The sequence below is a fragment of the Pristis pectinata genome, chromosome 14 (genome assembly GCF_009764475.1).
Source record: "Pristis pectinata isolate sPriPec2 chromosome 14, sPriPec2.1.pri, whole genome shotgun sequence".
Lineage (NCBI taxonomy): Eukaryota > Metazoa > Chordata > Chondrichthyes > Rhinopristiformes > Pristidae > Pristis > Pristis pectinata.
This window is the reverse complement of record NC_067418.1, coordinates 24,529,941-24,555,560: the sequence shown is the minus strand read 5'-3', so window position 1 is coordinate 24,555,560 and position 25,620 is coordinate 24,529,941. Positions and strand designations below refer to the sequence as shown.

The 25,620-nt window shown below is 38.4% G+C and overlaps 1 protein-coding gene across 5 annotated transcripts in view; it reads right to left on the bottom strand.

The window, feature by feature from the left end:
- Positions 1-4,118: 4,118 nt before the first annotated feature.
- The window catches only part of LOC127577862 (MOB kinase activator 2), a 174,976-nt gene continuing 153,474 nt past the window's right edge, over positions 4,119-25,620 (bottom strand). For all 5 annotated transcript variants that reach the window (XM_052029485.1, XM_052029484.1, XM_052029483.1 and 2 more), the window contains 4 exons: positions 24,200-24,360; positions 23,017-23,110; positions 9,485-9,609; positions 4,119-5,629 (listed from right to left, as the gene is read on the bottom strand). In XM_052029485.1, coding sequence (XP_051885445.1) covers positions 5,364-5,629; positions 9,485-9,609; positions 23,017-23,110; positions 24,200-24,360 — 646 coding nt within the window. In that variant the 3' untranslated portion in view covers positions 4,119-5,363. The remainder of the gene's footprint in view (positions 5,630-9,484; positions 9,610-23,016; positions 23,111-24,199; positions 24,361-25,620) is intronic.

The following is a 25,620-nucleotide window of genomic DNA, read 5'->3' as shown; positions in this document are numbered from 1 at the left end:
ATTCACTATGGAAAAAGATCTGGGTGATTGTAGTGAGGACTTGTAGCAGGCTGAAAAGCTTGCGCATGTAGATATTAGGAAAGAGGAGGCACTGAAACGTTTGGAAAGCATCAAGTTGGATAAGTCGCCGGGACCAGATGAGATGTACCCCAGGCTGCTGTGGGATGCAAGGGAGGAGATTGCAGAGCCTCTGACGATGATCTTGGCATCATAGATGGAGACGGGAGAAGTTCCAGAGGATTGGAGGGTTGCGGATGTTGTTCCCTTATACAATAAAGGGAGTAGAGATAGCCCAGGAAGTTATAGACCAGTGAGTCTTACCTCAGTGGTTGGTAAGCTGATGGAGAAGATCCTGAGAGGCAGGATTTATGAACATTTGGAGAGGTATAATATGATTAGGAATAGTCAGCATAGCGTTGTCAAGGGCAGGTCCTGCCTTACGAGCCTGATTGAATGTGTGATGTAGTGTATATGGATTTCAGCAAGGTGTTTGATAAGGTAGCCCATGCAAGGCTTATTGAGAAGATAAGGAGGCATGGGATCCAAGGGGACATTGCAATGTGGATCCAGAACTGGCTGGCCCACAGAAGGCAAAGAGTGGTTGTTGAAGTGTTGTATTCTGCGTGGAGGTCAGTGACCAGTGGTGTACTTCAGGGATCTGTTCTGGGACCCTTACGCTTTGTGATTTTTTATAAACGACCTGGATGAGGAAGTGGAGGGATGGGTTAGTAAGTTTGCGGATGACACTAAGGTTGGAGGTGTTATGGACAGTATAGAGGGCTGTCAGAGGTTAGAGCAGGACAAAGTTGGGCTGAGAAGTGGCAGATGCAGTTCAACCCAGATAAGTGTGAAGTGGTTCATTTTGGTAGGTTAAATAGGATGGCAGAATATAGTATTAGTGGTAGGACTCTTGGCAGTGTGGAGGATCAAAGGGATCTTGGGGTCTGAGTCCATAGGATGATCAAAGCCACCGCACAGGTTGACTCTGTGATAAAGAAGGCACATGGTGTATTGTCCTTCATCAATCGTGGAATTAAATTTAGGAGCCAAGAGGTATTGTTGCAGACCCCACTTTGAGTACTGTGCTCAGTTCTGGTCACCTCACTACAGGAAGGATGTGGAAGCCATAGAGAGGGTGCAGAGGAGATTTACAAGGATGCTGCCTGGATTGCGGAGCATGCCTTATGAAAGTAGGTTGAGGGAACTTGGCCTTTTCTCCTTGGAGTGATGGAAGATGCGGGGGGACCTGATAGAGATATATAAGATGATGAGAGGCATTGATCAGGTGGATAGTCAGAGGCTTTTCCCCAGGGCTGAAATGGTGGCCACAAGAGGACATAGGTTTAAGGTGCTGGGGAGTAGGTATTGAGGAGATGTGTGGGGTAAGTTTTTTTTACTCAGAGAGTGGTGAGTGCGTGGAATGGGCTGCCGGAAACGGTGGTGGAGGCAGATATGGTAGGGCCTTTTAAGAGACTGTTGGATAGGTATATGGAGCTGAGAAGAGGGCTATGGATAAGCCTAGTAATTTCTAGGGTAGGAACATGTTCAGCACAGCTTTTGTGGGCTGAAGGTCCTGAATTGTGCTGTAGGTTTTTCTGTGTTTCTAAATAAGATCTCCATTTTGCTGGGTAATCTACTTGTAGATCCTTTACGTCTTTGAACTGGCCCAGGAGCTACAAGCCCATTCATTCCACTGTAGATTTTACAGCTGTGAGGAAGCAATTAAAAACAAAAGTTTAAACTGGCTTTAAATTAAAATGGTGTAGTTTATTGATGCTTGAAGTATCAGGTAGCGAAACTCGAAAATGCAGTCATATTATTTTAGTTTGTAGTGCATGCATATAGGTTGTCCATCATAATAGCTGTTGATGCATTTTTATGAATTATTATCCATCAAGGAATTGTTGGCATGACATTGCTGGATGGAAGCTGCAGTTTTAAAACAAACGAGAAGTGATTTCCTTTGTTATTATGCTCCTTATGGGCTTCCAGAGCACCTCTCCAGCAGCTTGACCTACCTGTTATGCTTCCATTGGCTCACTTAGACCAAAGCAATAACCCAACAAGCCGGGGTTGGGGTGACGTTTCAGTAGTGGAGGAATTCAAAATAAGGACTTGCCTGTTACTGTGAAGTCCTTTAAATGACTATGCTTTAGGATATCTTCTTTTACCAACATAGAGTATTAAGGTAGTCTAGTAATTGAAGTGCACAATAAACATAGGTCTTGTGGGTGAAATTCTCAGGATTTCAAATCTTAAGGCAGCTACCAATCAAATTTAATCATTTTGTTGCCTAGTACTTCCAAACTGTGTCCAAAAGTAAGCATTGATTAGGTGTACTGGACAGTAAAATTTTATTGTGCAAGAGCTAACAACCTATATTATTAGGGAGGAAAGGACATGCTTCCCTGCAGTGCATTGTATATTTTTGAAACATTCTTTTTCTATAAGCTTCACTTAAAACAAAATCAAGCTCATTAGGTATTTGCACTTATAGTTATTCTCCATTTTCAAAAAGTGAGCAGCAAGGTGTCCATGTATTATTTTGTAGCACCACTCTTTCACGTTTACTGGATCATGCTTTGTCCAAGTTGGAATAGTGCACGACTTGGATGGAAACTTGGTGGTATCTTTCTAGGCAGTGGCTCCTGAGTTTGGAGCTGCTGTGGTGCATATTTTATATTGTTGTAAAGTAGCTACAAGGTGTACAAAGAAGAGATGGTGGCCTTTCCCTTCAGTTATCCCAGTACAGCATAGCCTGAAGGTAAGCAAATGGTTGGGAACAATGCATCATCAGAGAAAAGTGAATCTAATTTCTTATTTATTAAGGTAGTTCTAGATAAAAAGCAGGATTGAGTTATAGATAATACAAAACATATACACTCCCTTTGGCCCAATTTCCTGCATTCAGCCCATATCCCTATGTTTAAGTGATTCTATTGTACATGCCTCAACCACCCTCTGCGTGACCCCTCAGGTCCCTTCTAAATCTTTCCCTTCTCGCACTCAACCTATGCCCCCTAGTTTTGGACTCCCCTACCCTGGAGAAAAGACTTGCAAACCACCTTATCTGTGCCTCTCATAAACACTTACTTCTACCAGCTCACCCCTCATTCTCCTACATGCCAAGGAATAAAGACCTAGACTGACAATCTCCCACTGTAACTCGGGCCCTGCTTGTAAATCTTTTCTGCACACTTTCCAGTTTAGTGCAACGTTTCTTAAAATTGGTGTTTGCTTGGAACAAGTCTTTACTAAGACTCACCATTTCTGTCACTAACTTCGTTCAGGTAAGGAAATCTGCTGTCCTTATGTCCAAAATTAGTATTTCACACAAATTTTACCTCAGCAATTCCCTTTGGCCTGCTAAGTAGAGCAAACTTGTTTAGTACACAAGAACTCAGACCCAGTACATCACTGGATGATTGATTGTCAACTCTGTCAACAATTTTTTTTTGTGCAAGTATTAAGAGTAGTAATTAAGTTACCAGGAGAACAAAAGACCTGCAAATCTTACATATAAGCTGAGGAAATTTGCTACTTTAGAAAAGTAGGTGGTGTGGTCATGCTGTCCTGTTATGCTAAAAGCAGTTACACACTCCCGTTTATGGAATTCCATTATGGTAATGAATAATTTTGATTTGAGGTGGCATAATTGTACAAATTCTATTGGTAAACAAGCATCTCAAAGGCCAAATGCTTAAGTTTACTTACCAAGGCTGCATTTCCACTCCCTGCTCTAATTCATAACCCCCCCCCCCACCCCACTTCATTGGCAACGTTAAAAAAAAATACATATCCCTCCATAAGTGGTTGCATGAGCAGCACTGGTGGAAGAAATGTGGCTGCAACATCACATTCCTTCATGAAGATGAAGTAAAATATAAGCAAAGCAGTAAATCCTAGTTGTACAGGCAACATCTTATCCAGCCTAAAAATAACTTGCACAGAAGGATTATTTCACAATAATGTTCACTCCACAAAAACACCATGTTAGATTGCATTTTGGTACATGAGGTGACATACCATGTCATCTCTCAGCACAAGAGACCTAGAATGCAGTGAACAACTTTCCAAAGAAATTCATTTCAGAAACATTCACCATGAAGTGGGCAAGCTTTTGTTTTGTATCACCTTTTTATTTATAACTTTATATTAATGAAGCCAAAAACAAAATAAACTTGCTTGTAAACACCTGGAAACCATGGTTAACTACAAGGTTCAAGTGCAACAGTTCCAACACAAGAGAAACAGCAAACCAAAACCCTACACTTCTAATAAAATGATAACTAAAGTGAAATATTGTGTGCTGCCCTTCAGTTTAAAACTAAAAATGAGGCAACTGAGCTTGGAAATCTGTCTATTGATCCCCAATTTCCCCCATCTGTATTCCTAACAAACATGAGGGCAAGCTACTTGGCTAAACTTAGAAGATGCAAAACTGAAAATAACCATAAATCAATATTGAATTGATGGAAAAAAACCAAGGTTGCTACTTGCATTCATGTACAACACACCAACCTCAAACAATATTTACAAAAGTGTGTACACACGCTGAAGTGACCATCTTCAAAAGGAACATCAGCCTGACTTTCCTCTTGCTACCTGATCAGGAACATTTCTCAGATAGCTGTACAGGGATGAGAAGCAACAAGAGCTCACCATTAACATGTGCCAGAGAAAGGCTCCCATATGGTACTGAACCAGGCCTGACTGTAATGCTCACCTTGCAAGCTATTTTTGCTTCCAGCAGCACTGGCTTTGACTACTTCTCTAAAATTGAGGCTAATCTGCGAGATTAACTGATTATAGAATTGCTTAATGAGGGGGAAAAAATCTTCCCACAGATTTGAATGCAAGCCAAAGAAGTATTGTTACAAGCTGCAGTTTAAGTTTTTTTTAATACAATTATGGAGCTTGCAGATAAAATGTGCTAAGAAAAAATATTCCTGTCGTGTATAACTGGTCCAAGTCGAATAATGAAGAGGTACGTGACTGGTTGCCAGAGCAGCATGATAGCTCCAGTATTCCAAGATTATAACCATACAAATTCAAACCTCTATATTCCTGGGTTAAAACCAAGACTCAACTATTCCATTTCATTCCTACTCGGTAGGGGAGAAGCAGTAAACAGCATGTTTGCCAGCATGCCACTTCAAAGTTAAAAGTCATATTTTAATAACATATCATAATATATTAAAAATGGCAGTACCACCATTCTGCACAACATCTTCCCATGTCAAACGTGGTTCTTTCCTAGAAGTAAACACTGCATTTAGAGTGTGAAATTAAATTCCACACTTAATCCTGCACAGTTAAGTCCCACAGTCTTCATGATCAAATGTCCTTCTTTTGCACATGGCTCATCTTTCCTTGACGTGGTTCTGTGATGCTGCATGGCTGTAAAGGATTTCAGTCAGGTCATCCATGACAACCGTTTCCTTGGGATCTACCAAATTGAATTCCCTTATAAATAACATGAAATGCATATACAGTGCGTTTAAATGTCCGTGCAGCTCCAATGCAACAGTCTCCTTGAAATGAGCCCAGTAGATGTGAGTCAGTACATGGAACAGATATCTGCAGATCTTTTTTACTAAAGATTCAAAGGAGTTTGGAAATTCTTTGCCTGCAATTAGAAGAAGGAACATTTGAGTTTAAAAAAAAGTAGCATAGTTACACTAGACTTTCCCACAAATAATAAAAAAGAAACAAAACGCAAAGAACGTATCTCGACTTCCCTCCTTTGATCAAATAAGTACTTGTTGATTTATGTGCTGTGCTAAATTAGCCAATCCATGTACAAAAGTGCAGGAACTAAAACTGGCCTTGGTGGTACAAGGATGAAGAAAATCAACCACAGTTCTCGCTGTTGTTCCAGTGGCTTTTCATGACAGATGATGGATGGGGACAGATATCTTGTTAAGATAATGTGTTATTACTCCAACAGTTTTTTTTGTGCATGCACCAAGTGTTTTATGTTCCTGTCCATGACTTTAAAATTAAAAAAAACAGTAAGAGCAGAACCAGCAGCAGATAGGAGAGGAACCCACTAATCACTTTGGCAAAGCCCAGTCCTTTTCTCCGAACGTGCTCTTCCTGATATGCACATCAAGCAAATGCCAAAAAACTTGAGATCCTAAACACTACATTCCATCACTATCAGGCACAGGAAATGTGATTACATTTTTTGCTGGATCATGTGACAAACATTACAGATGTTCAAAGACCAAAGTCCAACAGATATCAATTAATAAAATTAGGAAAGTTGAATCACTTATTAACCTATAATACAGGCTTGATCTGATGCAAATGTGATTCTCTGCATAAAATTTAAGTTGCATTCATAAACAACCTTTGCTATACACTTCACCAAGAGTAATCTAAAAATTTAGAAATAGATGTCTTAGTAAAGGATTGTGTTCCCCCCCCCCCCCCACCCCCCAGCTCATCTTGGGGTCAAATATGACACCAAATGAACAAATTCATCCATTTAAAAAATACAATATTACACAGGATATTTATTTTCTCTACAGGACAGAACTACATTCTACAACCAATGCTTGTATGCCATTTATGCAAAATATGTATTGTATTGCTTCTGAAATACAAGAACTAAGTTTAACACAAAATGTACACATTTGGTCCAAAATCTAATTGAAAATATGGTTCCCATATAGGTTAAACAAAAAGATGTAGACCATATGACCAGCATCTTACACTCCATATTTACTGATTAAGATTACCTGCCAACAGAGGGAGTAACACACCAGTGTACGGTATCAAACCTATGCTTATCTTCTCAAGGTGAATGAATGTTCAGCATCCACCAAGGACATGACTGACTGCAGCATCCCAATCTCCCTCAGATAGCAACAAAACTTACAAGGAGCTGCCAAAATATTTCTATCTTTTAGTTGGTGATTTCCCAATTCATTCTGCCAAGTACCAATCAGCTTGTTTTCCTTGATCTGTAATAGTACTATCAAAATTAATGAAACAAAAGACTGAAGCATTGTATAAAAGCTTTCTATAGAATGATTGCAACTGGTGTTTAAAGAAACCAATTATATCATTATTTAATTACTTGCCTCACTGAAAATCACTAGCCAAATATTTTAGGGATCAGATTCAAAAATATGTAAACACCTTGGTAGGCCTATCAAACAAATTAAGTCTCATCATATGTTAGTGAGGTAGGCAGGCATAAAAAAGTGATAATGCAATTCAATCATGTTTGGTAACTTAGTAAAAACCTGACCCAACAGAAATTCAAGATGCAGCAATGACATTAACTATGCGTTGTGCATCTTTCACTTATTGCATCAAGGAGACAGTTTATAAGAATATTCTTTGTACAAAACAGAGATACTTAACCCCTTTTCCGCTCCTAGTTTCTGTCCTACTGCATGATCTAGACCAGAAATATAACAATGGTGTTCTATACTGCTTTACCCTTTCAATGAAATCAACCAGCCCACACTTCCCAATAACACTGCCTTCTCCTAATTCTATTCCAAGTTATAAAAAGTAATCAATGTTTGATCTGGCATTTTCCCTTGAATTATCGTGGCCATCTGTTGCATTACAAGGCTCTAATTTTTGTCTCATTCTTATCCCTCAACTTCTCCCTATAGCTCAATTATACCCTTTTCCACACATACATTGTTTGGCTTCATTTCATCATCCAACCCCATCTTTCCCCTAACACTTTCATTTCCAGTTACTATTTATTAATTGCAATTCCAGGTCAGTAGTTGCCAGATTTATCAAGATCCAAACCACCCCAGTCAGTCAGATACAATCTCCAATGATCTGCTCTGACCAAATCCATGAGGACCAATCTTGGTTTACCAGTTTAATCCCCAGATGCAAATCAAACTCAGTCAGTAGATTCCTAGGGATGATCATTGCCTGAAGCACTCTGTCAAGACCTCCATTTGCCAGGCTGTCCTACCTCAAAGGTTTGATTCAAAAAAAATCAGAACAGCACAGGAGAATCAAATTCAGCTTGGACCTCTGAATATAAACTAGTTCTCTGCCAGAGCAAAGCATCTTATCCCTTTCTCCAAAGCACTGCGTTTTTTTTTTCACAGCTTTAAAATAATGATTCAACTTCCTTCTGAAAGCCACAAATCTTCCTCCACTGTCATATCATTCAATGCTAACTTATTGCTACATTAACATTCTTCCTCATGCCAACTTCATTTGCTAATCAAAAATTTCCCAGAGCATTCCTTCCCGCTTTAGTCACTTCCAAATCATTCAGAACAATTCTGATTCAGTTACAACACTGCTCCTTCTTAACTTGACTAGCTCCTTCTCCTTGTCTTTTTGGTTCTCTCATTCAAATCCATGCACTCCATACTCTATGACCATGACATCCAGGATCTATCATCCCCACCCTATCCCCCTCCATTAGTCCTCAGGAAACATCGTGGAAAGTGACATCCACCAACTGAGATCATTAGATCTTTACAAAGTTGTACAGCACAGAAACTGGAACTTGGTCCCTTGTCCATACCGACCAAGTTGCTCAGCCAGTCCCATTTGCCTGCATTTGGCCCATATCCCTCAAAACCTTTCCTATCCATGTACTCGTCTAAATGTCTTTAAATGACATCCTTCCTCAATAACTAGGTGACCTGAACTGCACACAATACTCTTAAGTGTGGTCTCAAGTCGCATACAGCTGTAACATGTCCCATCTCTTATATTCATTGCCCTAACTGATGAAGGCAAGCATGCCAAGCACCTTCTTCACCACCCTGTCTACCTGCGTCGCCAGTTTCAGGGAACTACGTACTTGTAAACCCAGGTGTCTCTGTTCCACAAACACTCTCCAGGGCCCTGTCATTTACCGTGCAAGTGCTGCCCTGGTTTAACTTCCCAAAATGCAACACTTCACACTTGTACAAGTTAAATTCCATCTGCCATTCCTTGGCCCACTTTCCCAGTTGATCCACATCCCATTGTAACCTTAAACAACTTTCTTCACTGTCCACTGTACCACCAATTTTGGTGCTGTCTGCAAACTTATAACTATGCCAGCTGCATTCTCATCCAATCTTCTCGTTTTATGGGAAGCTAATTCAGAGGTTTGCAATTTGGAGCTGAATAGGCTGTTTCAAATCCCAAAATCACATAGCTCAGTCTCCCAAGAAGTGCATTTAAACAAGTGTTTAGGCAAACCAAGTAATTCTCAAATGTGTGAAAGTTCCAACAATGCGATGTCACTCAAAGCCATGCTCTTTATATGCTGATCCATGTCTGAATCATGATGTAACCATCTTTCTTGGCATACAAAATAGATGTTGATACAGATATCTACTCAACAGGTAAAAATAATACAGGAAACATTACTTGGTCAATGTCTCTGGAGAATGGAATTGAGCTGACATTTCAGATCAATGACTTTTCATCAGGACCATTTGCTTTTCAATCAAATACCCACAAACCCAGAAAAAAAAACTATATAACGTACCATATTTTGTTGGGAAGATATCTTCATCTGTCACAAACTTTTGTACAGAAGTCATTACAAAGTCCACATATTGTGGGGCTGTGCATTTGATTTTCTTTCCCCTTTCATCGTACCAATAATATTGCCTGTTAATGAGAAAAGATTATCTATCAGTTCTGTACAGGTACTAACTGCAACCTCAACAGTAACCCTCAAAGTGGGAAAGTAACTTCCAAGTCACAAACTTCATACAACAAGAATTTGCTCTCCACTTTCTCACCTTTATTGCTCCAACTGAGCAGAAATGAAAACTTAATGAAGTTAAGGGAAGATTAATTTTGATATTTACACAGTTCATTTTGAACACTCTTAAAAACATTTTTAAAAAGTGTAATCAGCAACCAGTCTCCTTTATTTTTGCCCTGGTTGGAAGCACTGACCTTAGTGTTAGATTACATATCAGAGTCCCAAGGTTGAAAAAACATGCAAGTCAGCATTCATGGAAGTACTGAAATATTAGAGATAGGAATCAAGGCCCTGAGTATCTGCTTGGGAACCTCTGGTACCATGCAAGGAGTACCAAATCTGCATGCCCTAGTCAGTGCTTATTCTGCTAACACCAGTATCAGATTAACTGGCCATTTTTATCTTTGCTGTTAATGTCGGGCCGCGCACAAATTGGCTGCTGTGTCTGCCCATAAATGTTATTACATCTTAAAGCACTGACATGGTGATCCATTCAGATTTCATTCAAAATTAAGAATAGTTGAGAAAGATCAGTGTTGGTTAAATCTACAAAAACACTGCTGTATGCAGGTATTACACACTTACTGCTGTCTTACCAGCAATATTAAGGCAATTACTTTTTCCAGTTGTATTAACAGGCTTGTTCCTGTCATAACTTTTTGATTTTGAACATAGTTTACTTTGTTCATGATTTTGTAGGATACAGTTTTGCAAGTTGTGAACTATACACCTCTATTGCACTGTTAATAAAGTTTAAAACTGCTAGTCAATCACTGGGTTCTGAAACACAGTTACTTTCCCTAATGTCTAACTTGTACATTTGCTTTACTACATTTACAATCCACAATTTAAAAGCATTGATTTTCCTCATTATGAGGTGGGAGAACACTCAGCATAGTTCAGAGGTTAAACCAGTGTGATTAAACAAAGTAACTCATAACTCTGACATGATGGAATCATTGGAGTAGCTCCGCAACACTCCTGCCATCTACAACCTGTGACTATAAAAGGGAGGCTAACCATCCAAGACTTGGCCACTTTTGTTCGTCCCAAACAGAAGCCCAAGGTGCTAAAAAAGCATACAATTATTCTTACTAAGCCAGCAAACTTAAAAAGGGCTAAGAGTAGTGTTTAGCTGTAGACTTGGATTATTGCCACCCAATGTGAAAGATATCCTGAACTTAGTGGTAAATCAACAACAAGCCCAGAAATCTGAAGCCATTTGAAAATAATGCTGGTAAACAAGGTGGATTGAAAACATAATTGTTCCACTGGAAAAAATGCTACTTGCATTTAGTTAACATGGTACGCATGAGCATTGTTAGGACCCCAAGACTATGTGTTAACAAATACAATGTATCACAAGTGGCAAACAGTTTAAAAACATTAATCATATGGCAAAAAAAAACAAACTCAGTCATTGTGGAGCTATAGAAGTTTTATTCTCAGTGAATGCGAATATTGAAGCAGGAAATGCTGGAAACAGGTCAGGTTCCAGTGATCTTTACCCTACCCTCTCTGCAAGTTAAAACTAACTTGTTTTTTCTTTCCCAGTTCTGACAAAGGGTCTTTCTCATTAACTCTCTCTTTCAACAGTTGATGCCTGACAGTTTTTAAAAAGAGCATTTTCAGTTATTTCAGATTTCTAGCATCTGGAGCTTTTATTTTGGATTATAAACTATCAAGAGAAAATGAACAGCTTGTTTCCTTCACAGTATAATTGCACAAGCACTATGTAAATGAGTAAACAGAAGTTAGATGTCAGTTTCATCTTTGGATGGTTGCAAACATATGGGGTTGTGTACCCCAAGTACCTAGCAATGTTGGCAACACTTTTTATCGTCATTGTGACAATAAAGCAGACTCTTCAGGAATTAATCTATTCATTCCAATTCAAAACAAAAGCTTATGACAGCATTAACACTATTAGCTAAATTGTGATACTCCTGAGGTTATGTTCAGCTGGAAAAGATTCAATGATAATTTCTCCTTTTAAGAGTTTTTGTTTGATCAGGGAAGGGGGGGGGGGTTCAAGGAAAAAACAGAAATTAGGCACCAAGTTAAATATAAACACCTTTATGAACACCCAAAGCAACAATGTACCAAGTAATATCAGTAGTGTGAAAGCATTTCAATCAGAACCCACTACAGATAACTAGAATCTCAAATTTCACACAAAGAAATATTTGTGCTGATTACCCTCCCCATTCCTGTGTCAGCCCTTCCCTATGCAATGCCAAATTTTTCAAGCACTGGCTTGTGACCATAGCAGGAAAATATTTAGCCACAGGCAAACAACAGGTTCAGACCAGAATGTCATTTCAAAATCTGGATGCCCTGGATAATGGAGGGAGTAGAGCAGGGGTGCATGCAGATTGCTGCCCGGCAGTGGCGATTACTTGGGGAATAAATGAGAGTAAGAGTAAAAGAGCACAAGGGAATGAGGAAGTAAGAGGGAGACAGGTTGTATCTGGTGGTTTCAATCTCCTTATGCTGCTGGTACTGCAGTGTCATCACATGCAACCTTTGTGTCCTATTAAGCTGAAATTCAGCACATCAATTCCGGTAACAAATTTCATAATTTTCTTGAAGTTACAGCCCACATCATTTTGCACATCTAGTTTCCTCACCTTACCACCTTCTTTATAGTTTCTAAAATACCTTTGATCTTCTCTTGCAAATTTGCCTTTTGTCCTCCACCCAGCTACTCCATTTCTCACAACTATGTTAAGTGTACCCTTTCACTCCTCATTGTAAAATAACACTTCAGAGCACGTATGTGTGCTACATAAATGGAAGTTGGCACAGGTATTTCTAAATTTCAGGCTAGGTCTGAAGCAAACTTCATGTTAAGATTTCCTTGAACACGCATGGCATCTATATGCAAGTGATATCTATAATCACGGTAATGTAGCAGTTAGCGTAACACTCTTACAGCATCAGCAACCCGGGTTCAATTCCAGCTGCTGTCTGTAAGGACTTTGTACGTTCTCCCCGTGTCTGCGTGGGTTTCCTCCCACATTCCAAAGACATAAGAATTAGTAAGTTGTAGGCATGCTACGTTGGCAGCGGAAGTGTGATGACACTTGCAGGCTGCCCCCAGAACGCTCTACGCAAAAGATGCATTTCACTGTGTGTTTCGATGTACATGTGACTAATAAAGATCCCCCCTCTCTCTCTCTCTCAATCTGACAGCTTTTAACAAACTAAAATTGAAGGTTAGATACAATTGGCTCTCAGGATTTAACAATTCATTAGTTTTGAGTTCAGAAGAACAAATGCAAGATGATAACAAAATACATTACAAAGTATAAATCAACCTGAACATCCACAATAACTATTGGATTTAATTGTTTTGAATATATTGCAAGTAGAAATTTCAGTGATTGCACAGAGCAAGAACTACTTTATACTTGATGACCACCTACTGTGTTGTGAAAGTCTACAACTTCCAATAAAGTATGTTCAGTTTTCAACCTGATTTTGTTTTAAATGGAAAGGTGCAGGTTTTTCTTTCAGATAAATTTCTGGTAACAATGTGCCAACAGCCATGTTTACAAAGCAGAAATAATATACAGGGAAGTAAAGCCCAATTTAAGCAAATAATTAGCCTTCATTCAGAGTCACACTGAATAATTTTGCAAATACAGATCGAAGGAAATAAAATGCTTTCCTATGCTGAGAATGAATTGACTTCTGAAAACCTTTTACCTTTATAATTATGTAAAAGAAATTGTTTTCAAAACTTCCAAAGTACTGAAGTCCCACTTTATTTTCAAATAGTGTCTGGGAAGAACTATAATGATTGTGACTACTTAATCAAAGTAAAAGCATAGGATGCAGGGAAGGAACCTGGTATTTCCATATAGCAACAAGTTTCTAACACTCTACAAGACCTAAAAAGGCTTCAAAATGCAGTTGTAGAGATCATGCACTTAAGAAAACATACTTTAACCATAGAAGGGACCTAGAACACAAGAATCTCTCTTGTGAAAGCTGGCAATATAAAAATGGCCCTTATTTGGCAAAGCACTGAAACAACCTTGGTAAACAGCTCCAGAGAACAAAAAAACATATAGAAAGAGGTACACATCATAATATCATGGTGATGTAATCACCATTAATCTGCCAAATATTAATAATGAGATCATTTCATGAGCTTCAGAACCTCGCTATTGTGCAATTCCAAGATAGCTGTCAAAGAAAAAAAAGTTCTTTTTTTAAATTTACAGATTAATCCTTCTTGAAAAAGTGTCAGCATTGGCCCTGTGGTAACACTTGAAACATTGTGGAGTCTAGCCAGTTCAGGACTTGATATAATAGCTTAAATCTGGCTCAACATTGTTGTCATGTGTCACATTGTCAGAGGTGTTGCTCTTTGGGCGAGATCTGGATCAGAAGCCATTTCCGACTTCTCGGTGATTTAAAAAAAATCCCATGACACATTTTCATTAAGTGCATGATAGGGGTGTTCTCCCAGTATCCTGACAATAGCATTAAGATACAGTATCTGTCATGTTTCTCAATACCATTCGACATCTTGCTGTGTGCAAACTGCCTGCTACATAGGAGTGTACGGCAAGATTCTGAACAGCATTTTCAACAGACTGACATCTATACAAAAGCTGCAATACAGGGACACACTGGCCACATTTAGACAAGAGGTGAAAAGTTATGTAAAATCTTGATGGGACATTAAATGTTCTGTTGTGTCCGCAGTTCTTTAAGTGTCTCAATGATAAATGTCCTTCCTTAAACTTAGTATTTGGAAAATTGAAGTATACATTTATGCAAGCTTTGGAGGATCCCTCAGAAATGAAGCATATTTGCCATTTTCAAGCTGAGTGTGAACAGCCAACGGCATAAATGGAGAACTGTTCCTCACATTAAAGTGCCCCATGGCTGTAGGTATTCATATCAGAACAGTACAGCACAGTACGGGCTCTTCGGCCCACAATGTTATGCCAACCTACTCCATGATCAATCTAAACCTTCCCGTCTGCACAGCCCATAACCCTCCATTTTTCTTACATCCATGTGCCTATCTAAGAGTCTCTCAAATGTCCCTATTGTATCAGCCTCTACCACCACCCCTGGCAGTGTGTTCCAGGCACCCACCTCTCTGTGTAAACAAAAATCTCCCCTAAACTTTCTCCCACTCACCTTAAATGGATTTCCTCTGGTATTGGCCATTGCCGCTCTAGGGAAAAGGTGCTGGCTGTCCACTCTATCTATGCTTCTCATAATCTTATACACCTCTATCAACTTGCCTCTCATCCTCTTACGCTCCAAAGATAAAAGCACAAGCTCACTCAACCTTTCCCTCGTAAAACATGTTCTCTAATCCAGGCAGCATCCTGGTAAATCTCCTCTGCACCCTCTCTAAAGCTTCCACATCCTTCCTATAAATGAGGTGACCAGAACTGAACACAACCAGTGGTCTAACCAGAGTTCTATAGAGCTGCAACATTACCTTGTGGCTCTTGAACTCAATCCCCCGCCTAATGAAGGCCAGCATACCATATGCCTTCTTAACCACCCCATCAACTTGCTCGGCAACTTTGAGGGATCTATGGACTTGGGCCCCAAGGTCCTTCTGTTCCTCCACACTGCTAAGAATCCTGCCATTAACTTTGTATTCTGCCTTCAAGTTTGATCTTCCAAAGTGTATCACTTCACACTACTCTGGACTGAACTCCACCTACCACTTCTCCACCCAGCTCTGCATCCCCTCTATATCCAGTTATAACCTATGGCAACCTTCTACACTATCCACAACACCACCAAGCAATATTGTCCGTTCAAAAATTTACGTAGTTATAACAATTGAATCTCAACTTGTGGTTGGGAGAAGTAGAGATAGCTCGCAAGGTAGTTTATCCCATGTGGTAACCTGGAAAACAACACAACAGCCTGCACAAAAGTTTCAGTACTTAACCTGTTCAGTTGCCTGAACAAAGTATATACTATTAAGCTCAGTGAATAAAAGAGCTTTCTTGATCAAATTACAGCTTGGTAGGCCAGGTCAAGGGTGCTGCAAACCATCTAACAAAACTGTAAACCAGCAATCAGTTCATATGATGGGGTTGCTGCAGCAACTGCCACACCCTTGGTCAATGCTGCCTTGAAACATGCAATTCAAATAACTGAAACAGCTCCCGTAAGCTACCAAGCTGTAGAAAATTTAGATGTGTTTAGCAAATTATTTTCTATTCCTGATAACAAATCAATAACAAAATACAAAGAAAACAAGTAGGTTGTTCAAAATCTTCTGACTTAACTTTCGGAAAAAAGCTATCTTGAAACTGTTCACGTATGATTTTTGCAGATAAAAAAATTCAAGTGTGCATCATTTCTTAGCATACCTCCAAAAACAAAATTTAAGATTCAGCGTCATCCTACTCTCCCAACACAACCCAAAACAATTGGAATCATTTACAGCTACACTGGCATAAATAGTAAACTCTGGGATATCTCACAGCTTGTAATGAAAATATAGCAACAAACCAATTTTTTTTTTACATATTTCTAAATCAACCTGAAACAAATAATATGCATTCCTTTTGGAATAAAATCAAAAATTTACAGCACAGGAGTACATCATTCACTCTGAGATGGCAACACAGGCCAAAGTGCTAATTAGCCTTATCCCACTTTACAATGCATTGGACTTGTACGTTGTGTGACTTGACTATTTTTTTTGAAAATGCTGAAAGTTCCTGCCTTTATCATGCAGAGTTACAGACAATCATACCAATTTGCAATGGGGGAAAGAAATTCTCTCTCATCCTTCTCCTAATTACTTCAAATCTATGTCTGTGTTACTGACCTCTCATCTAAGGGAAGCCAGTCCTTTTTATCCATTTTATCTAAGCTCTTTAAGTTTATGCAGCTCCATAATGCTGAACCTGAACCACCTCTTTGTCAATGCCATCTTTCTTGATCGCTAAAATTTTCCAATCCCGACACCATCATCGTAAGGCTTCTCTGTACCCTCTTTAATTCAATCACTGCATTCCTATAAATGAAGTGTACACCCTATTTTTGCTGTAGTACAACCTCCATGTTATGAAATCCTATCCTTTCCTCACAACCTTGCTCTGTTATTCTATTCCATCCTTAATCTTGCAGATATTTTAACAATGCTCATGGTCACATACATTGCTTTCTGCAAGTGGATAAGCAAAGACAGATTTAAACAATAGTTTTAAAATACCAGATAAATATAGTGAAGATGCATAACTTACTTTCTTTTTACACAGTTTATATTTGAGCTTCATCAGATCATTAAATCCAGATGTACATGCACATTCCAAACCAGCCTGGAGTGCTGAGAGTCCAGCTGTATGCATCAAGTTCAAAGAAAAATCAGATCTTTGGCACTAATATGACCATGCATTGGAATAATAGAATTTGTAAAACTGCATCTTCAGACAAAGAAGATACACTAAAGTAAGCCTCACAGGTAAGTTGTGCAGGGGAACTGCGCTGTTTTGTCAGTGCAGGTGAAATTCTAAAATATCTGCAGAAAAATATAACAATTATACTTAAATTAAAAATACAACTATTAAGCATCCTTAAGTTAACCTGTTAGAAATAATGGGGATAGCGTAAAAACAAGAATCTCCAGTTAAAGCACCGACACTTCTCAGTTAACTAACTTTCCAAGTAAGACATTAAATGTTTTCACTAGTTTAGTGACATGAAAATTGCTTAAGGATTTCTATTCTTTTAAATAATCTCAGATAAAGACTACTACTTTGGAAACAATGGTTACAGTAATATCAGTTTTATCCCCAACATGTTGAAGATCTCTCTCGTAGAATCCCCAAATTCCGGTGAAGCAGAGTAATCCTGAGCAAATAAACCTCTATTGTTTCATTTGGTAGATCCTGGTGATCGAGAATGACTTGCTTCCATTTCAGTTTGTAGGAATGTTGCACACACTCAGAGGTTTTGAACATATCTTTGAATTTTTCTCCACTGTCTTTATTCCAAGCTCTGTCACCATAAGTGTGATGGTTTGAGAAGCCTGTTGTTGGGCATGCGAACAGTGTGGCCTACCCAAAGTTAAGTGTGATTACTGTCAATGCTGCTGATTGTCATAAAGCTCCAGTATGCAAGTGACATTGGGAAGAGCACAGTAGTGCAGCCAGTTGAGCTGCTGTCTCACAGCTCCAGGGACATGGAGTGGAATTTGTGTGTTCTCCCTGTGACTGTGTGGGTTTTCTCTGGGTGCTTTAATTTCCTCTTAGTCCCCAAGGATGCACAGGTTGAGGTTAATTGACTGCTATAAATTGCCCCTGGCATTTGGGGGGGGGGGGGGGGTAAAAAAGAGAATAAAATGGGATTAGCATTGTAGTGCAAATGGATGGTTAATGGTCAACATGGCTCAGCAGGTCAAAAGAACCAGTTTCCATGTTGTACGATTCTAGAAGCTAAGCTCAACCTCATCACCTCAGACACTGAGGCATGAGGATAGGCTTCACACTCAAAATCTGCAAAACAAAAGGTCTTCCACTAATCTGTCCCTGCTGTACAACATCATTTTGACAGTAATACTGGAACGTATGGACAGTTTACCCAATCTTGGCAATCACTTCCTAGCTAAGGCAGACTTTGGTGATTAAATGCACCATTGCCTTCAATATGCTATTACTTCCATTGGCCATCCAAGGAAAAAGGGTGTTTGAAGATCACTACCTCAAACCTGGCACAAAAATTCATGGTCTCCTTGAAAGCAGTGACTTCTGCCTCCTGTATGTTTCCAAGACTTGGACTATTGACAGCAGGCATCTCATGACACTGGAGAGATATCAACAATGATGGTTCTATAAAATCTTCCCCAAATCCACTGTAAGGATGTGCAACAACATTAGTGCCTTTTCCCAAGCCAACATCCCAAACCTGTATCACTCATTACATGCAAACCAGACAATAGCTATATTTGCAGATTCAACAGTTTGCCTATTCAGAACAGAGAGCAGCAGACAAAATTGTGGAATTTTCAGCAAGTTAAAATGTTTCTGCCAGAGTTTGCTATTCTTTCTATTTTGGTTGTAGTCACTATCACCAAGTAATCGACCTTGTTTAGCAAAACTGCAAAAATCAAATCAAATGCAAGCTAACAATTCATTTATAATCAATTGCAAGATTTAACTTGACACAGGATAGTGCAAAAGCTTCTTCACAAACTACTAACAAAATTAAAGTAACTTGGGCCAAACTACATTCACTTTTTAAAACCCTTCATCCATCAGTGCCACATATTCTGCTGACAAGCAATTAAATAGGTTTTTCAAGGAGGTTTGACCAGCCTGCTCACATCACAGTTCTCCTGATGACTGAAGACCAATCAAGTTGAATGGTAGCCAAATAGAAAATTATGCAATTCTGAATGTCAGCAGTATAACTTTAACAGAAGCTCTTTATATGAAAATAAAGAATCATCAAAACTAAAGCCTACAGAATTCAGGAGATCTGGAACACAGACAAGACTGGGGGGGAGAAAGAACTTTGGTTGAATTAGAATCTGCAAAGTATCTAAGTTGATGAGGGCCCAGATTTAACAGCAAGGCAGTGAACTTGCAGTCAGGTCCCCTAAGTAACCACCATTTCAACTCTCAACAAAAATCCAGTTTCCTTAATTTTTAGCCAAGCCAAGAGAAACAGCAGCTTACAAACTCAGTTTAGTTGCTAAACTCCATTTAGTTTAGTGCTCAAGTCTTTAAGCACTTCTAAAAACAAAATCAGTAAATCACAGTGTGAAAGTGCTGGAATACTCTAGGATTTGTTCTTCAGCTTCATTTTACACTGATTCAGGTTTCAAGAAGTAGCTAAAACTCGCAAGAAGCAAATGAGATCCTAAATATGCCACTGTTTCCCATCTGGATTGTGAAAACTGCAGTTACAAACTAGCTTACCAATTAGTACCGTACTGGTGGCAACACACACACTTTAGGTCCCTAGTTAAAAATTGTTATTATGGTGATAAAGGTCAAAATCTAATTTATGGCAGCTCTTTCAATGAGCTCAAAACAACAATTTACATTTTTTTGAGATCCTTTCATGCTTAACAAAAAGCTCCCAACTGCCTTAACAGGATGTTTGAAAAATGTTTAAGCCAAAGAAACAGACAGGGTTGGATGATTGGAACTTCTGGTTATGTAGTTGGGTTTTAAGGAGGAAGAAACCTAAAAGCTCAGGGAACAGTTGTGTTCAGGCAGGAAATTCAAGTGTAGCACACAATCTCCTGCAGCATACCAACAAAATAGTAGCAACATGATTTGGGCATACAGGACAGAAGGTGATGCAATACAGCACATGCACCAGAGGACATCACAATAAACAAAGATCGAGGGTGTTGCTGTCTTTGATTCAATACCCTAATGGCCACTGAAGCACTTAGAGGAATTCAAGAGGAGTTAGCAGCACACATTTTTATACTCTGATATGTTGAAGAACTTGTGGAAAAAAAAATTGTATTTGGAGTAGTGGTTTGGAAGAGCAATTGACATTTCTGGTTTTTAATCCAGTTAATGAATGCAGTTTTGAAAGGACGAGGGACAATAATTTTAGAATCACAAACATGAATTGGAGCCAGCAAGTGAGTGAATAGTCAGAAATTTCTGGAAATGTCAGGTAGCGTGTGATGGATAAGACAAGCTCAGGGATCAAGAGATTCCTGCTGGTTCAGACCTTGGCTAGCAAGAAAATCCAATCTAAAATTTAGATCTGAGTAGTGCTAGTTGGTAATTGGTTTTCTAGAGCTCAACAGGTTTAAAGTAGACAAATCAACTCATTTTTCCCTCAGAACAAATGCAAGAGCTTGCATTATAACCCCAGGTGATGTTTTTCTTTTTAATTCTTGCTTTACAACTTTTTTTTTGTTTTTACCCACATCTCCACCTGTAGTTAATACATACTTAGTGCTTCAAAAGGAAAAAAATGCTCACTAATATGATGCAATACAAGGTATTAAATTATCACCCTCAATCCATCATGAATACACACCTTTGAATTTTTGGCTTTTGAGGTGGGGACTCTGTTGCCCTTGCACCAATGAAAAAAATGCCAAAACATGTTCAAGAGGGAAATTTAAAGAACACAAAAGAACATGTAAAATTTATGATCTAAGGGACAAAATTGCTAGCCGGAAATATGGTGTTGGGCCCCATATGTCTAAGGACACACAGATGAACAGATTGTTGTTTTGCTGTCTCAATTAGCTACTTTGTCATTAACCAACCATTGCATGAGGAAAAAAAATTACATGAATTATAAAACCTATACATAACTCTGGTTAGTAGGCTTTGTGGCTAAAATGGAGTGGAACTGATGCAGTCAAAATATTGGTATCCACTAAGGAAGTTGCATGAATGGTGACATCGGTAAGTAATGGAATAAGAATTGCTTCTAAATGATTCAGTTCATTTCCTTAAAGTCCAAAAAGCCACAAATTCCTTCAAATGTTTGTACTCTTTCATGCAACATCCAGCTGAGAAACAACTATGGCTAAACCTTTACATTCCCTCAATTACAAGAGTAGCATTATCTAGATTTAACGTAACATCTACACTAAACAAAAGGCACACTAATTTAGATTTTGGGTGACTGCTACATCAGGAACATCTGAAAGCATCTTCCCCTTGTGCAATCAGGCAAGATTTTACAATATTACAGGCCACATCCTTGTGAAGTTAGCAAAATGGCACAGTTCCATCTCAATTTTAGAAAATGATGGAAACATTCAGCAGGTCAAGCTGCATCTGTGGAAGGAGAAAAAGGGGTAACTTTTCAGGCCAAAGACCCTTCAATAGCACTGGGGAAAGTAACAAAACAAATTAGTTTCAAGTTGCAAAGAGGGTGGAGGAGATGAATGGGACAAAGGGAATATCTCCGATAGGCCGAGGCCATAATTGTCCAGGTGATCCCAATGTTAATGGGACAGTCTGGTTAGTAGATTAATGAGGTCTGAATGAGAGAAAACAAAGAAAGGGACATGTTCGAACTATGAAATACAGGCAAGAGCTGTTGCTAAACCAAAAGCTAAAAGACAGTTTCTTGGTGGGGGGGGGTGGGGGGGGGGGGTGCGGTTTATATTACAGCTGTATAACTGGCCAGTTCTGATACTGACAGAAAGAGTGAATAACCCAAGTTTGTGATGTGGGAAGCATTTCCAAAATTCTGTTTTTGGGTTTCAGGTTCAGCAACTACTCTCCCTGCATTCCACAGCTTTAACATGTCTCTTTCTTTGCTGTTTTCTCTCAATAACTGCCCTTATTAGTATATTATTAAGGTGGCTCAATAAAGTATTGAGATAACACAGGCTGGCCTCACCCAGAGATATCCCCCTTATCCCGCCCCATGCTCTTTGCAACTTAAAAGTTTTCTCACTTTCCCAGTTCTGATCAAGGGTCTTCAACTTGAAACATTAACTCTGTTTCTCCTTCCATAGATGCTGCCTGACCTACTGATGCTTCCAACATTCTATTTTTATTTTAGATTTCCAGGATCTTCATTTTTTCTTTATTTTGCATCTTGATTTTAACAGTTATTGATGTAAATAAATTTTAAGAAATTATAAATGTGGACATAATTTACCAAGGATTAATGTCATCCATATATTCACGTTCCGTGGATGGGATGAGATATTTCAGCTATAAGGTTAGACTGGAGAAGCAGGGGTTATTTTCCTTGGAGCAAAGAAGGTTGAGAGGAGATTTGATAGAAGTCTACAAGATCATGACTGGTTTAGGAAGGTAGATAGAGGGAAGCTGTTCTCATTAGCAGATGGTGAATTCATTGCCTGTAGGAAGGGGGGAAACAGAAATAATCAGTGCCTTTTAAAGGGAATTGGATAGGCACCTGAGAACGAATAATTTGCATGACTATGATTAAAGAGTGGGAGAAATGGGCCTGATAGGATAGCTCTACTGGAACCCAGCATAGAATTGACAGATCAAATGGACTCCTGCTGTCCCACAATAATGCTACAATTTAAATGAATTATTCACCATGCCATTCTTATGGTCATCATAATAAGGTTAGTAAATTGAAAGACAACAGTAAACATTGAAGCTATATTCTTTCTGATTAGCCCCAGGACAATAGTGGGATCTACTGCTTTTTCTTCAATGCATCAGCATATTATTGTAAAAATGTGAAATAATGAGATGAGCATTAAAGAAAATCTGAGGGAAAATACTTGATGTCAATGCATATTCATACTGAAATTTGAGATTTGAGTTTCAACATCTAAAAAGATTATAATCTTTGCAATCTGTCCTCTCCCAAATTTTACTTACGTATTGCACACAGTCATTGTTTGACACGTTTCTCCAGTGCAGAACTCTGAGATGGTGCTGTACTGAAGGTTTATGTGATTGAAGAATGTTGTTGCTAAAAATTTGGGGAGGAAAAAAAGTTATGTATTACCAAATAAATACTTGTAAATTAATTTTATTTAATTTTATTAATTTTAATTTAATTTATTAATAAATTAAATATAAATAAATAAATGTTTGGCATTGTACAGCAGAAAAATTCAGAAAATCTTCATATGGTAATTACTTAAGATCATTTCATCAAATACATAAAACACAATTGATGAAAAGTTAAAATTTGTTTTTATCATCATCAATATATTGATGTGAAATAACATTTTCAATGAACAACAGATAGCATCGCAAACAGCAAACTAAAAGTTAAACAATAAAAATGTAATCACTTATTTCAAGGACAAAGTACTGAATCCACTAAAATTCTACCTTTAAAATTCCTCATGGTCAGGATATTCTAAATTTAATTCACAAGGTATAATTCACAAGTTCACAAAATATAAACCTAGCAAGGTAAGGAAGGTTAAGCAATTTTAGACAAATTGGCACCATCTGGAAATGCCTCCTGCATTGAAACTTGAGATTATTAAGAGATTGTGGCTCACATTATAATTTGTTCATATGCACAATTTTTTCTTGCCAATTTTCTTCCCTTTTTTCCAGAAAGTAAAATTCTCAGCTGGTTCATGAATGAAGATGCTGGGCAACTCAGATGCCATAATTATTTGGCCATAATGCATATTGTCACCTGACAAAGTAACTGCCAATATCAGCGATAAGTCGGATCCCCAGGGGCATATGCAAATGTGGAAACATTTTGTGATTTTTCTTCTACCCAACTACAACATATAAAAATCAATTGGTTTGCTTTACCAATGACGTACTGGAGAACAGCTTATTCAACAAACCAGCAGAAAAAAACAGAAGAGGACTAATTGCATTCAGATTTTAGTTATTTATTTTAGAAAACAATGCAGTTCAACTTGTTTAAATAGAACAAACAGCATCAACGTAAACTCTCTTGCTCAACCTGGGTATGTTGAAGTTCACACTCCACACCAGCTTCCACAACCCCCTCTTCAAAAGTTATTATGGAATAAAATTTTATAATGTACTGGCAGTTGTACTGAGGTGAACAGCAGAAACTTACTATTGCTGGCTAGCCATTCATTGAGGTCAATTTCACGTGGCAAAGTCACCAGTTCTTTAAAGTTGAAATCTGTTATTCTGGCTTTGGTATATTCAGGCTCCAGATACAATTTCTTCTCCTCTGTTGCTGTTTTTTTGCCATTTGGCTTGGTCTTGGACTTCCTAAAAGCAACAAACATCAGATTAATTGAATGGGATTTTTTTTTGGATAGAGTTCAATTCAACATTGTGTACCATTTACTTATTAGTCTTAAGCATTCTCATAACTATCACATAGGGAATTCAACAAGTAGTTTTTTGCAGGACGATGAAATTACAAACAAAATGAGCATGGGAATGGGGAGCAATGCCAAGAAACTATTTGATTCCTGGAATATACCAAACATATTAACACCTGCTATCCCCTCCCTCCCCATTTCCTGTTTAAGCCATGTCCAAATAGAAATGTCTTCCTTCACGACAAACCCATCGAGCAGCAAAATGGAGCACAACACTTGTATGAGACTATTTCCTTCCTTCACACTGAACTGTGGAACAGTATCTGATCCTCAAATGGCATTTTCAACTGTTTACGTTATGTAGCCTTGGCCTACTGCTTTGCACGGCAGACACCCTCTTAAGAATGGAAATGCAGTTACTAAATTCTGTGGCCAAGGTACAATGCAGTTGAATATATATTAAGCTTAAATTCCTTCAGAGCCTACTCTTTTTTTAATTACAGTAATGAGGAAGTAAAGCTGATGATGATCATTTAACAATCAGTCCCTTCTGTGGGCATGAGCCGCAAAGACATAACGATCTAGGTGCCTTTATAAATAGATTCCTTCATAATAATCACAAGTTCATATTGAAAGCTATTGTTAAACTTTAAATGTAACTATTTAATATTCCCAAATGATTGTGTGATAAGTGAACATGGTAATTTTGAATTTGTATTTAAAATACTCTAAGTACTAGTACAATACAGAACCTATAAGCAGCAACACTAATGCAATTCAATCTGAATACAGGAAACTGCCCTAGATAAAGCATAAAGTGCTGTTAAGTGATTTTGAACAAAACATTCACATTTTAACCAAATTATTTCCTTCATAATTTTCTTCAAATCAATTCAAACTGGGTGCAAAAAAAAACACCATTTAGAATTGATCCTACTGAAATTGATCAGCTGGTAAAGAATCCAGATAGAAACATGCGCAGTAGAACACGAAGTAATTAAAGCAGACCACTGAAATTCCATTTCCCATTTGGCTAAACTTGAATAAGCACCCCATTTTATTTAATTTCAGAAACATCAGAATAGTTAGCTTGCTGTGTTCAAGTGGATTCCTGTGGAGCAAATATTAGACCTAATCCTTCCCAAAAGATCACAAACCCATCCTATTTAGAAACACAAAATATGCGACAACAACAAATTTCTAT